We start from the raw sequence: 12,038 nt of genomic DNA on the forward strand, positions 1-12,038 counted from the left end.
CTAGGCACTGGTGGGAGATCCCAGGCCTCAAGAAAACACTGGCTGTAACTTTATTCTCTGAGATTTTTTTTTTTTTTTTTTTTTTGGTCTACCAGGGATTGAACCCAGGGGCACTCAACCACTGTGCCAAATCCCCAGCCCTTTTTAATATTATATTTAGAAACAGGATTGCTGAGTTGCTTAGTGCCTCCTTAAGTTGCTGAGGTTAGCTTTGAACTCACAATCCTCCTGCCTCAGCCTCTCCAACTTCCGGGATTACCAGGCGTGCACTACTGCATGCGGCTGAGATTTTGCCTTTCTAATGCAGTCTTCTCACCTGTGAAATGGGGACACACCACCTGTAAGGAGTGGTTTTGCAGGTGGGAAACAACGGCATAGGGCATGCTCTTGGGGCTTCTGCCCTTATTCTGCTGACTGAGCCCCAGGCCTTGTCTGCCACACGACCAGCACTGGCTTCATGAAAGAAGGTTCGATTCATGAGTAATTGCTAGGGAGTTCTAAATTAAAGAGACAAGACTCTAATTACCTTTAATACCAGCTCTGGGATGGCTTCTCCTAGCTCCCGCCTCCAGCCACCTAATGCGGTGGCGAGGTTTATAGAAGAGACCAGAGAGAGAGAGAGAGAGAGAGAGAGAGAGAGAACATGCCAGGGAGTGGGCTTTTATTGGGGAACAAAAAATTCCAGGGAGGGCTGGGGATGTGGCTCAAGCGGTAGCGCGCTCGCCTGGCATGCGTGCGGCCGGGTTTGATCCTCAGCACCACATACAAACAGAGACGTTGTGTCCGCCGAAAATTAAAATAAATAAATAAATAAATATAAAAAAAAATTCCAGGGAAAATTCCATCCAGTGAAGGTTAGGGGGGGCAGCATCCCAAGGTCAGGGGTGATGACTGGGTCTTTGGGGCAGTGGCCAGACATGCCTCTGCACGGACAAGCCCTCAGACCTGGAGAAGGGTGGGGAATAGCTATAACACAGCTGTGTCTAAGTGCCTCTCACCCAGCCAGGGAGGTAACTCAAATCATGTACAAGGATGCCTTGGAACCCCTGCTTGCTGAAAAGGTCAGGTAACCTCATCGAGTTGGATTTCTCATGGGAAGTGGGGTGGGATGGAGCCTTCGAGTTGCAGAGTGTAGCTGAACGGGAAGTAGATGCCTCTGGCACATCTGGAAAGCAGGAGGTGTGCAGCAGGGGCATCTGCACTTGGTAAAGGGATATTACCTCTATTAATAAAGCTTGCATACCTAGGAAACCTGCATTTATTATGCACCACATTGGCGCTGAGCTTGAGGCTCCATGCAAGCTCTCTGTATCCACTGCTGCCATCCCCAACTCAGCAGTCCGAGGTGGGGCTTGTGCCACTGTGATTCTCTACTCTGCTTTACAGACAAGGAAACCAAGGCAGAGAGAGGGAAGGCTACTGTCCAACATCACCAAGGATGGAATGTGCTGGGATCCCTACACAGGTGGTCTGGATTCAAAGTCCATGTTCTTTTGGTCACAAACTTTGTGTGTGATCTTGGGCCAGTTCCACCTCTGCCTCTAGGGCCCTGTGTTTTCTTCTAGATGCCAGCCAGCACCAGGCGCCAGCCCTGTGAACATGCCAACTTGGATGTTCTGTCCCAGTTGGGCCCCTGATGACTGCACCCTCTGAGAACCACAGACACCAGCCAGGCACAGAATTGTGAGACATAATAAAATAGGATTTATTTTAACTCACTAAATTTTGGGATGGTTTGTTATACAGTAATAGACTCTTAAAACAGCATTCAGCAACAGTCATATGGTTGGGTGCTTACTGCATACCAGGCACTGGAGGAGACCCTGGAAATGACACATCACTTTTGTCGCAAGTTTCAGGGCCTGCGAGGAGCCTGTAACTCGCCCCATCCCGCCCTGCAGTCTGAGCCAGGCCTGGGAAGGAGCATGCAGCACCTGGAGCAGGTGTTGTGTCTCCAGAACAGGCATCAAGAGCAAGGAAAACGCTCTCGTAGCTGGGCGGAGCCAAGGGGGGCGGAGTCCCCAGGAGGGCATCCCCTGTGTCGCCACACTTCCGGCCTTCCTCCTTGGGGCACACAGTTGGTGCCGGGGGCCCCTCAGCCGGTGGGCAGTGCGTGGCCTCCTCGTAAGAAGGGATGGCAACCACCTTTGGGGTCCTACAGAAAGAAGAAAGGCTGTTATCCCAGGCCAGGACAAGACCCTGCTGCGTGCCGGAGGCGGGAGGTGGGGAAGGCTTCATGCCACAGTCCAGGTCCTTCATATTAAACCAGGGGTTGAACCCCTGCCTGTTGCTTTGTTTTGGGTTTTTTTCCCCTCTCTTTTATGTTTTGAGACAGGGCCTCACTTAATTGCTGAGGCTGGCTTTGAACTTGCAGGCCTCCTGCCCCAGCCTCCCTAGCTGCTGGGATGACAGGCATGCGCTACCGCACCAAGCTCACAGTCCAGATCCGAGCAGCCCCTGCGTGCCCCCTGTACACAGCTGACACTGGGCATGCGCGGCCTGCCCTCCGGTCTCCTCAGGTCCTTTTGCCGGGAAAGGCTCTTCCCAGCGCGCTCCTCTGCTGCGCAGTCCCCACTTGTCCTTTGAGGGTCCTCCTGATGTTTTTTGATGTGTCCCTCCCCAGGTCAAGCTCCCACTCCTGGCTCTGTCCTTATGGTGCTGTTCCCTGTCACTGCACAGACACTGCCCAGTTGTCTGTGGGCAGAGGGGGACAGAGGGCATGAGTTCAGGGATGTCATTGGGCCACTGAGCCATGCTCCATGAACAGGAAGACGCCGACAGGAAGATCAGAGTTGCAAGGCTCAGGGCAGAGTGGGACTTCTGGGGCTTGGGGCCTAGCTATGGCAGGCCTGCCCGGACATTACTTCTATGTGCCCACCTCCAGGAGTGGGAGTCAGCCACCTCCCCAGCCCACCACCTTTACCCTTGTAAGGCTTAGCCTGTTCCCCGCCCCCACCCTGAGCCACTGAGCCATTCCCAGGGACTTGAGACAAAGACCAGGTCCTCTGAAGCTCTGCAGGCCAGATTCCAAGAACAAGCCACACCAACATTGACAGGAGTGAGACTGGCCGTTGCCTCTCAGCGCCCTGGTGGGTAGCTCATCTCCAAGGGTCAGGTGCCTCCCTGCCCAGGCCTGGGGGGTGGGAGGGTCACTGGTCTGTAGCCAGGCTGCTACAGCTTTGGGGGACACTGACAGATACGGGACTGACTAGGTGATCTTGAAAGTCACTCCTGACACCGAGTCCCTCAGCTGGTCCTGATTCTGAGCACCGGCTGGTTCAGCCACAGCTCTGCCACGGCTTGGGTGGGAGATCCTGGCTCAATAACTCCATTACTCAGGACCTCATTTTCCCCATTTGTCAAATGAGGGCAATAATGGCGTCTACCCCACCAGACAGTGTGAAAATTAAGTCAGATGATGCAAGAAGTCATGTAGCGCATGCTGCACCAATAGGGGCCATTCATATGTCAAAGGGCTTCAAGGAGCGGTGGGGCCAGGACCTCTCATCAGAAAGGCCGAGCAGCTTGTCCACGGTCAGCATGGAGCTGGCTGGGGAATCAATTTCCCCCACACCAGTGGTCTTGCTGTGGAAACCAGGGAGGGGCCAGTAGCAGGAGGCCAGCAAAGGGGACAGAAGAGGTGGGGGATGGGATTACACACCAGGGACCTGTGCTGGGAACTGGCTGCTGCCTCCTCCAGGAAGCATCCAGCGCCTGCGGGGGACACAGCCTTCTCAGGTACTATGTCTCCTTGGCCCAAGCCACCAGGGAAGCAGGCTCACTGCTCTGCATCACAGACCAGGGTGACAGAGTAGGTTGATGGAAACCTGGATTTGAACCCAGCCTGAGTGGCAATAGAACACAGGACATCAGCCAGGAGCCCTGCTGAGGAAGCCAGCAGGGCCTGCACCCTCTCTGAGCACCCAGAGGACTTTGCAGGAGAGGGCAAGACAAAGAATAGTGCTCCTGGTGTCAGGCAAGCTGAGTTCTCTTGCTGTGTGACCTGCTCCCCGTACACACGGTCTCTGAACCCTTTTCTCCTCCATATAAAATGGGATAATAATTCCCATTGCACAGATGCAGGGAAGGAAAAATGTGGAAAAGCTTTGCCCTCAGAAAAATGTAAGTAGTGGGGTTTCCAGAGCCCCCACATCTCTTGGCCTGTTCACCTTCTTCTGGTCATTGCCTGCCCTCTCCCGGTTAGTTAAGCTCTGAGGGGGACAGCTGGCAGGGCAGGGCCCAGGGGCCCTGTGAGCTCAGCATACAGCAGGAAGTTTGCTTACAGGGCAGATGTGGAGTGGCCCTAAACACCACCTCCTGTTACCTCGGTGGCCAGCTGGACCCACCAGCACTTAATCTCCAAGGTCATGGTCCATAATTTCCAGGAACTCGGGGAACACAGGCCCCGCACAGGGCAGCCAAGTCACACACCCTGGGGCAGGCTCCATTCATGGTGTGTGTATTCTGGATCCAGTGACCCAGCACTCACTGGGGCAGCCCTGCCACAATAGTCCCCATGCGCAGAAGGCTCCCTGGAGGCCGGGACTTGCCCCACTCTCTGGAGCCTGGTCAGGGCAGGAGACCTGGGGCTTAGCACCAAGTGGGATACCATTTGCCTAACACTTGAGCTCTGCAATCTCATTTCACATTCATGACGACTGGAGGGAGGGACAGCATCCACCCCTTCATAAGTGAGTCATGCTCACACATCAACTAGGTGGCAAAGTCCCCACCTTGCCTGACTGCAAAGCTGGAGCTCACTCCACCATCACCCTTCTCTCCCAAGTCAACTCATCTCTCCACACCTCAGCCCTCTCTTCTGTAAGATGGGCCTAATCCCTACACACACCTCAGAGGCAGCTGAGGCTCCAATCAGTGAGTGGGCACGAGAGGACACTGCCAGCTGTAAGCACGGTCACAGCAGGGAAAGCCGGAGGGTGCACGAGCCTTACAGCGTACACCTCCCCATCACTCAGCACATCTGAGTCTCACGGCAGCCTAGGGACCAGGTCTGTCACCCCTAGCTGACAGATGAGGAATCAGACGGAACCCAGGAAATCGATTAATGTTCATAGACATGCACTTTATAAAAGAAGGAGCAAGGACTAAAACACTTGGCTTCCGAGTAGCCCTGGGCCTTGTGCTGTGCCCACTGCAGATGGGGCCCCTGGGAGGCCCCATGTACCACCTTGTGGAGGGGGCTTATATGTCCTCTGTGAGCCCCTAAAGACAGAGGTTTTGTCTGTCTTGTCCACTGCTACGTCATCAGCCCTCAGAATAGGACCCAGCACACAGTAGGTGCTCCATACACATCAGTTAAATGCAGAAAAGAATAAGTGGGTGATAAGTGGATAAACTGAGGCCCCACAGGGGAATGAACCTGCCCACACCAAGGAGGACTGTGTCTCTGACCCAAATGTACCCACAGCCGGGCACCGGCAGAGATCGAGGTCCCTGGAGACAGGCACAACCCGATAGCCAGCTGCTGGCTCCCCAGGCTGCAGAGCTGGGCTGGCTGCCACAGGGGAAAGGTACACACTAGCAGGAGAGCCTCCTCGACACGCAGCCAGCCCAGCCTCAGGACCTGACACCCAGGAGCCTTCCGCAGCCTCCTGGTGGGTGTCCAGTCTGCTCAGAATGAAGGCAGAGTGGCCCCATCTGAAAGGTGCAGCTGCGGCCTGGACCCTGTTGCCTCAACACAGCTGTGTGTACAGAAAACACCCCCTCCCTGCCTGTGCCTGTCCAGAGTGCCAACGCCTGGCCTGGCTCCTCGTCCCACCGCCACTAGGTCCCTCTGAGTCTCACCTGAGAAGTACAGGGTTTGGTTGGGTGGTCCCCAAGGCCCTAGCCCTCCCTCTAACAGTCGGCCTCACCCATGGGCTGACTCCTGGGCTCAGTGGCTGTGCTGAGTGCCCTCTGGCCAGAGCAGGAACAAGCACATTCATCTGCCCTCTAACAAAGGGAAGAGGGGCGGCTCACAGGAATCCGGGTGAGCCCCGGCTGCGCCCAAATCCAGCGCTAGGTGGCGTGGGAGGGGGGACACAGCTGTGCAGCCAGCAGGCTCCCACCACTTTTAAGTTGTGCCTTGCAAATGGCAACAGTAGTTCTTATCCTGGGCACCCTAGATGGACAGAAGGACCAAAGGACAGATGATGCAGGCAGGCCCCTGAGGTGTGGCACACCAGGTCGTTTGTTGAATAAATAAGGACATAAGAAGGGCATGCGTCCCTCAGGCATGCTCACCAGGGCAAAACTGGTTCTGGGGCTGGGTGATGTTCCTTTTAGGAAGAGAGCACAGATGTACACACAGAGAGGCCTCACGTCTATGGGAGTCAAATTTCATGGAGAAGTAAGAAAAAAATGTCCCAAAAGGCCGGGATGACATCATGGGCCAACAGGATGAGAAATTCATGCGGCATCTGTCTCCACCCTGCCCTGTGCCCTTGCACATACCTGTCCCCTTGAGGGAAAATTGACATTTCCTGTGCATCTACTGTGTGCCGGGCACTGGGCTGCACTCTACGTAGACATCACATCATTTCATTTCATAAGGAGTGTGGGGAGGCTGCCTGTGTCCAAGTCTCAGTTCTGAGACACACTAGCTGGATGTTCCCGAGCAAGTTACTTAATGACTTGGTGCCTGGGTTTCCTCTTCTATGGAATGCAGTTAAAAACAGTAGCTGGGGGCTGAGGCTGTGGCTCAGTGGTAGAGCGCTTGCCTAGCATGTGTGAGGCACTGGGTTTGATTCTCAGCAACATGTATAAGTAAATAATAAATAAAGGTCTACACATCTAAAAAAAAAAAAAAAGCTGGCTGAGTGCAGAAGTGTGCTCCTGTAATCCTAGCAGCTTGGGAGGCTGAGGCAGGAGGATCAAGGCTAGTCTCAGCAACTTAGCAAGGCCCTAACCAACTTAGCAAGACCCTGTCTCAAAATAAAAAATAAATTAAAATGAGATAGGAATGTGGCTCAGTAGTTAAGTGCCCCTGGGTTCAATTCCCTGCTACCAAAAAAATAAAAATAGCAGTAGCTGCTTCAGAGGGCCACCATGAGGACTGACGGTGTCACCATGAATAGCGGCATATGGCAGGTACCACACAGGCTCATGCTATTATTGTTGTTGCCATTACTATGGTTTAAATTCAGATGAAGAAGCTGAGGCTTATGGAGCAAGGATGTGACTGACTTGAAGTCCCTCAGCTAGTTAGTGATAGAACTGGGACAGGATCCCAGTGGACCTGAATCCTTCCTATGCCTGAGCTCTAAATTCCTCTGCTATGCCACTGAGCTCATCTCTTCCTGGAAGCCTGCCTGGATTTCTCCATGTCCCCAGGGGACGTGTCTGTCTCTCTCACACAGCTCTAACTACTCTGGCTTGTCATCTGCTGAAGGGGCTTTAAACTCCTCCAGGTCAGTACAGACCCACTGATCAACCTGGGACCCAGGGAAGGGCTTGGTCCAGAGAAAGAGCCTCAGGGAGAATTTACTGAGAAAATGCTGAATAGTGTGACTATGATCAGTCACTTAAGGTCCCCATCCCACCCCACTGACCTGCAGTTCTCCTCCTCCGAGGTCTCCACAGTGAGGTAGTACAGGTCTCTGGAGAGGTGGTATGGGTCCCACCGGGGTGGCCCCCGCCTGCTGACCTTGAGGGACCACAGCAGGCCGCAGAGCAGCAGCAGGCCACCTGCTCCACAGCAGAAGAAGCTGACAGACCTGAGCAGGGGTCTAGAGGCCCGGGACACAGTGTGCTCAGCAGGTGGGACCTGCTGGTCAGGCTGGGCACCTGCATCCCCTTCACTCCACCAAGCGAAGCAGAGCGTCCCGGCCACCAGAAACACCATGCCGCCGATCATCATGCAATAACGAAGGGTGGAGGCCACTCGGCCCCTGTCACATGTCTGGACAGAAAGACAGAAAGGGAAATGGGCATGTGAGAGGTAACCAGGGACCTGGGTTTTAGTCCTCCTCTGCCTAAGGTCACTGTGCAGCCTTGGAGAGCTCATCAGGCTCCTCAGGTCTCAGTGTCCTCGCCTGTGAAATGGGGACGCTGCCCTGACTTTGCAGGGCTACTCTGAGGGCCACAGATAACGTTTATCAGGTTCCTAGAGCTGTGCCTGGGACACAGTAGGAGCTCAGTAAGAGAGCCACACGCACTCTATGCCTCTCAAGGGCTTCATGGCCTGGTTGTTGTCCATAAGGCTCCCTTGTGGACAACTGGGAGGGTGGAGAGTGTGCACCTGTTGGGTCCCCTGGCCTGCCAGGACCAGGACTTGCTGGTTAGGCTCTGCCTTATCTCATCTGGTTACAAGGCCATGAGGTCCTGCTGTTATCTCCACTTGACAAGGGAAGACGCGAAGACCCGGATCAAGCATAAAAAGTTTGAAAATCACTCTATGAAGCAAGACTTTGTACAAAAGGACACTCTCCATGGCTTGTTTATGCTGGTCATAAAGAGCCTAAAATGTCCACTATAACAATATGGTCAGTGAACTATGGTATAATCTCTAGATGCAATAATTAATAACCTATTAAAAAGCCAAGCTTGGCCAAATGTGAGCAGAAGGGACCTACTCACAATACCTACTTCTCCAATGTCACTGGAAAACAAAGCATGGAGAACCCCACAAGCAAAGCAGAACTCCTTCCAGGCATGTCATGGTGATTGACAGTTCCCTTCTCCCCCAGCGCCTCATCTGCCTGAGAGAGATGGACTCAGGGAGACAGGGACAGAGACCCTGAGTAGACGGAGACCCGGGTCCATGGCCAGCCATGCTTGTCCCTCCCCTTAGATGGAAAACACCTCCAGTGTGTGCCTGTAATGGATCAACTAGAACAAAAACATAATTAATTTAAGTGTCACCAGATTCAAAGACTTATACAATGTGCCCACAGGTGATTTATGGTTAAACTGCTGGACCAAAGAGAAACACTCTGAACCCCAAATATAGAATGATTATCATGGGTCTTGATTTTCAAAGAAGCTTGCCTGAGAACCTGCATATTTCTTCCCAGGAAAATCACATTCATAATCACAAAGCTCAGCCCGGGGCACATCGCCTGTCTCCTCTTCTCCGAGAGGCGAAGGCACCTACACCGTCTTTGGGTATAGACACTTTGCTGTCTTTCAATAAATCTTTGCTTGTGCCTTGCTTTTGATGAGTCTGAATTCTCAGTGGTTAAAGTCAAGAACCTGCCCAGGCTGAGTGGAGATTCCATTCTCCTGTTTGGAGGGTCCTCCCCAGAATCCCTGTCTGGTGACATGACTCCCCTCAACTGAGGCAGGTGGGCAGGACAGGCAAACATTCCCACTTTACAAATTAAGGGATTCAGCTCAAGAAGGTGAAGGACCTTCTTGATACAGCCAGATACAGCCTGGTTCTCACACCTGGGCACACCTGCATAAGGTCACCTTTGATGCTTTTTTACTTTCTAGGAAAACAATAGTTGCTCAATGTGAAGGGAAGCAAAATGCAAACTAGCATGAATCCTGCCCTCAAGAGGAGCATGGTCTGGTACAGAGGTTTTCTATCCTGCAGCTTCCTGGCCTGTGTACATAATGGCAGGGGCAGCAGAGGTGAGCTGGGCACCACACCAAGCACTTTATGGGTGTCCCCTCACTTAATGACTTCAACAGTGTTATGTCCCAGGGACACTGGGGCCCAGTATCTGATTCAAATCCCTTTGTGGGTACACAGCTATGTCCATGTATTTGCTAAATGGCGGCAGGTGAAACCATGCCATAAGTATTTTTAGCCTCGGACGTGGGTGACACCCTGCCCTCCTTCCTGCTCGCCTCCTCAAAGGCCTGTTATCACCCTGAGTGTGCTCTCACATAGCGTGTGGTAATCTGCTTGTGTGGGTCTCCCTCCCTCCCATGGCAGGCAGGGCACTTGCTAACCTGCCATCTAGGAAGCTGGAGGGTGTCAGTGTCCGCTGGATGAAAGACAGCTTGCTCAGCAGGGCTAAGGTTCTTTTATTATTCTAAATCGGGGCTCTGACTGATTCTCATCAAGGTGTCCTGTCCCAAGACATCCGTCTCAGACAGGTGGTCCTCAGGCAGTTTACCCACCCCCCACACTGGTGCACCTCCAGAACCTGTACCCTGTGGGGGCAGAGGGCAGGGCTCCCTGCCCCAGAGGGTGTAACCCCAAACCCTAGGGGGCAGGCAGGAAGCTCCTCCAGTCCCAGTGAAGTCCCACCCCAATCCCCACTCAGTGGGGCCTCCCAGCCTGACCTGCTTCTGCTACTGCCGGCCCCCCATCTTCCTCTTGCCCTTCCCCCACCCTCACTCAAACTCTGGCCACCTGGGGGTCTCTGCTAGACCTGCTCCTCCCTCTGCCTGGGGAGTCCTCTGCTCCCACCTCTGTCCCCATGTCACTGAAGTTCTGCCCACCTCCCTGCAGCCAGAGGGGTCAGAGATCTGAGCCTCTGCAGGAGAGCACTGCTCCCCACTGATGGCTCCCCCCCACTGTGGTGGCTCTGCTAGCTCTGGACCTTGAGCAGGCCTCTGGGGGTCGTGGGGGGAGCCCGTTATGCCAAGGAGAATGCAGGCCACAAATGAAGCTGGTGAGGCAGAGCAGGACAAACGATGGACCCTGCTCTGTCAGTGGGCAAGCTTCTTCATGCCATGGTGCCCTACTCTATAAAATGGGCACCAAAACAGGAGAGCACCGAGAGAATTAAAATACACAAAAATTACCCCTTCTCCTACTGTTAGGATTTTTATCTCCACAGCAGCACTTAGAACCTGAAGGCCCTCCCTCCAGCCCCACCAGGAGCAGGGCAGCCTGAGTCTAGGTTCTGGCCCTGGCAAGGCGGCAGTGGGACCATGAATCCCCTGGTAGACAGCCCTGTTCCGGTCGGGAGAACCGGGAGGAGATGCTGCACCTGCCCTGGGGTGGCGGCACGGAGGGATGCGCTGTGCCACCGCGGCCACCCCACGACGTCACCAAGAAGGGCACGATAGGGTCCAGTTTCTGTAAGAAACCATCTGAACAAGTGGCCGAATCCATCCCCATGTTAACTGCTGGGGAAACTGAGGCCTGAGTGCCACCACCTAAGGCCACCCTGGAAGTTAGAACACAGGCGTGCACTGGGGCGTCCAGCCACGCGCGATCAAGGTTAGAGGGAGGGGTCCAGGAGGGGTCCGCCTTAGCCGGAGCCGGGGTGGTCGCCAAGCAGGGAGAGAAGGGATCGCACCCACCTGGGACGCGGCCATCTGGCGACAGGAGTCAGGCGCGGTCTGCCCGCGGGGAGCCCGGCGGGCCTGAAGGCATGGTGGCAGCGGGAAGGCAGGACAGCTGGAGCGCCCCGCGGTCCCTCTCCCCGCCGGGTCCCGGGCTCCCGCCCGCCCCGCGCCGCCAGTCGCGTCCGTCGCGTCCGCTCCCGCTGCCCGCCCCTCGCCTCCTCCGGTCCGCGCCCTCGCCACTGGCCCCGCCGAGACTCCCGGGTGGCCCGGCTTGGGCGGCCCCAGGTGCCGCGCCGTCGCCCAGCCCGCCCCGCCCGACCTTAAAGCGACAGCGCGACGGGGCCCGGCTGGGATTCGTGGTTTACAGCGCGCGGTGGGGAGCCCCAGAGCTTCGCTTGGCCGGAACCGCCAGGGGAAGGTCTGGGAACTGTCCACCCTTGGAGCCGTCACACCCCACAAACGTACAGAGGCGGGCTTGGGATTGGAGACACACTTGGGAGAGCCATCAGTGCTCAGCCGAAAAAGCCCTAGGACTCTTTTGCCCAGGACTGCTCAATCCCACTTACAGAAAGAGAAACTGAGGCCCAGTGAGGGAAAGCCACTTGTCCAAGTGTTTCCAGGTCCTGCGGGGACCAAATCAGCTTTCTATCTGGAAGAGGGGTCAGCCGGAGAGCAAGCCCCCCCAGGACCCTCCCTGACACATTCTGGCCAGCAGGAATTCTCAGTAATGATGCCAAGCATTGACGTTCTCCCTATACCTGAGGTCACTTGCCCAGCCTGAAAGGCCAGGGCTGGAGTGGGGGAGCTGACTCCTCCACCCAGATGTCCTCCTGCATCAGAAGCCTGTG

General features: G+C 55.0%; 1 protein-coding gene across 1 annotated transcript; it reads right to left on the reverse strand.

Annotated features, from left to right (window-relative positions):
• Window positions 1-1,737: 1,737 nt before the first annotated feature.
• Tmem61 (transmembrane protein 61) lies at window positions 1,738-11,470 on the reverse strand. The gene is made up of 3 exons (XM_076862395.2): window positions 11,206-11,470; window positions 7,551-7,900; window positions 1,738-2,155 (listed from the first exon to the last, which is right to left on the reverse strand). Exons 1-3 carry the CDS (start codon window positions 11,218-11,220, stop codon window positions 1,795-1,797), a joined length of 726 nt encoding a protein of 241 aa, XP_076718510.2. The 5' UTR covers window positions 11,221-11,470; the 3' UTR covers window positions 1,738-1,794.
• Between the last annotated feature and the right edge of the window lie 568 nt (window positions 11,471-12,038).

Source organism: Callospermophilus lateralis, chromosome 7 (assembly GCF_048772815.1).
Source record: "Callospermophilus lateralis isolate mCalLat2 chromosome 7, mCalLat2.hap1, whole genome shotgun sequence".
Lineage (NCBI taxonomy): Eukaryota > Metazoa > Chordata > Mammalia > Rodentia > Sciuridae > Callospermophilus > Callospermophilus lateralis.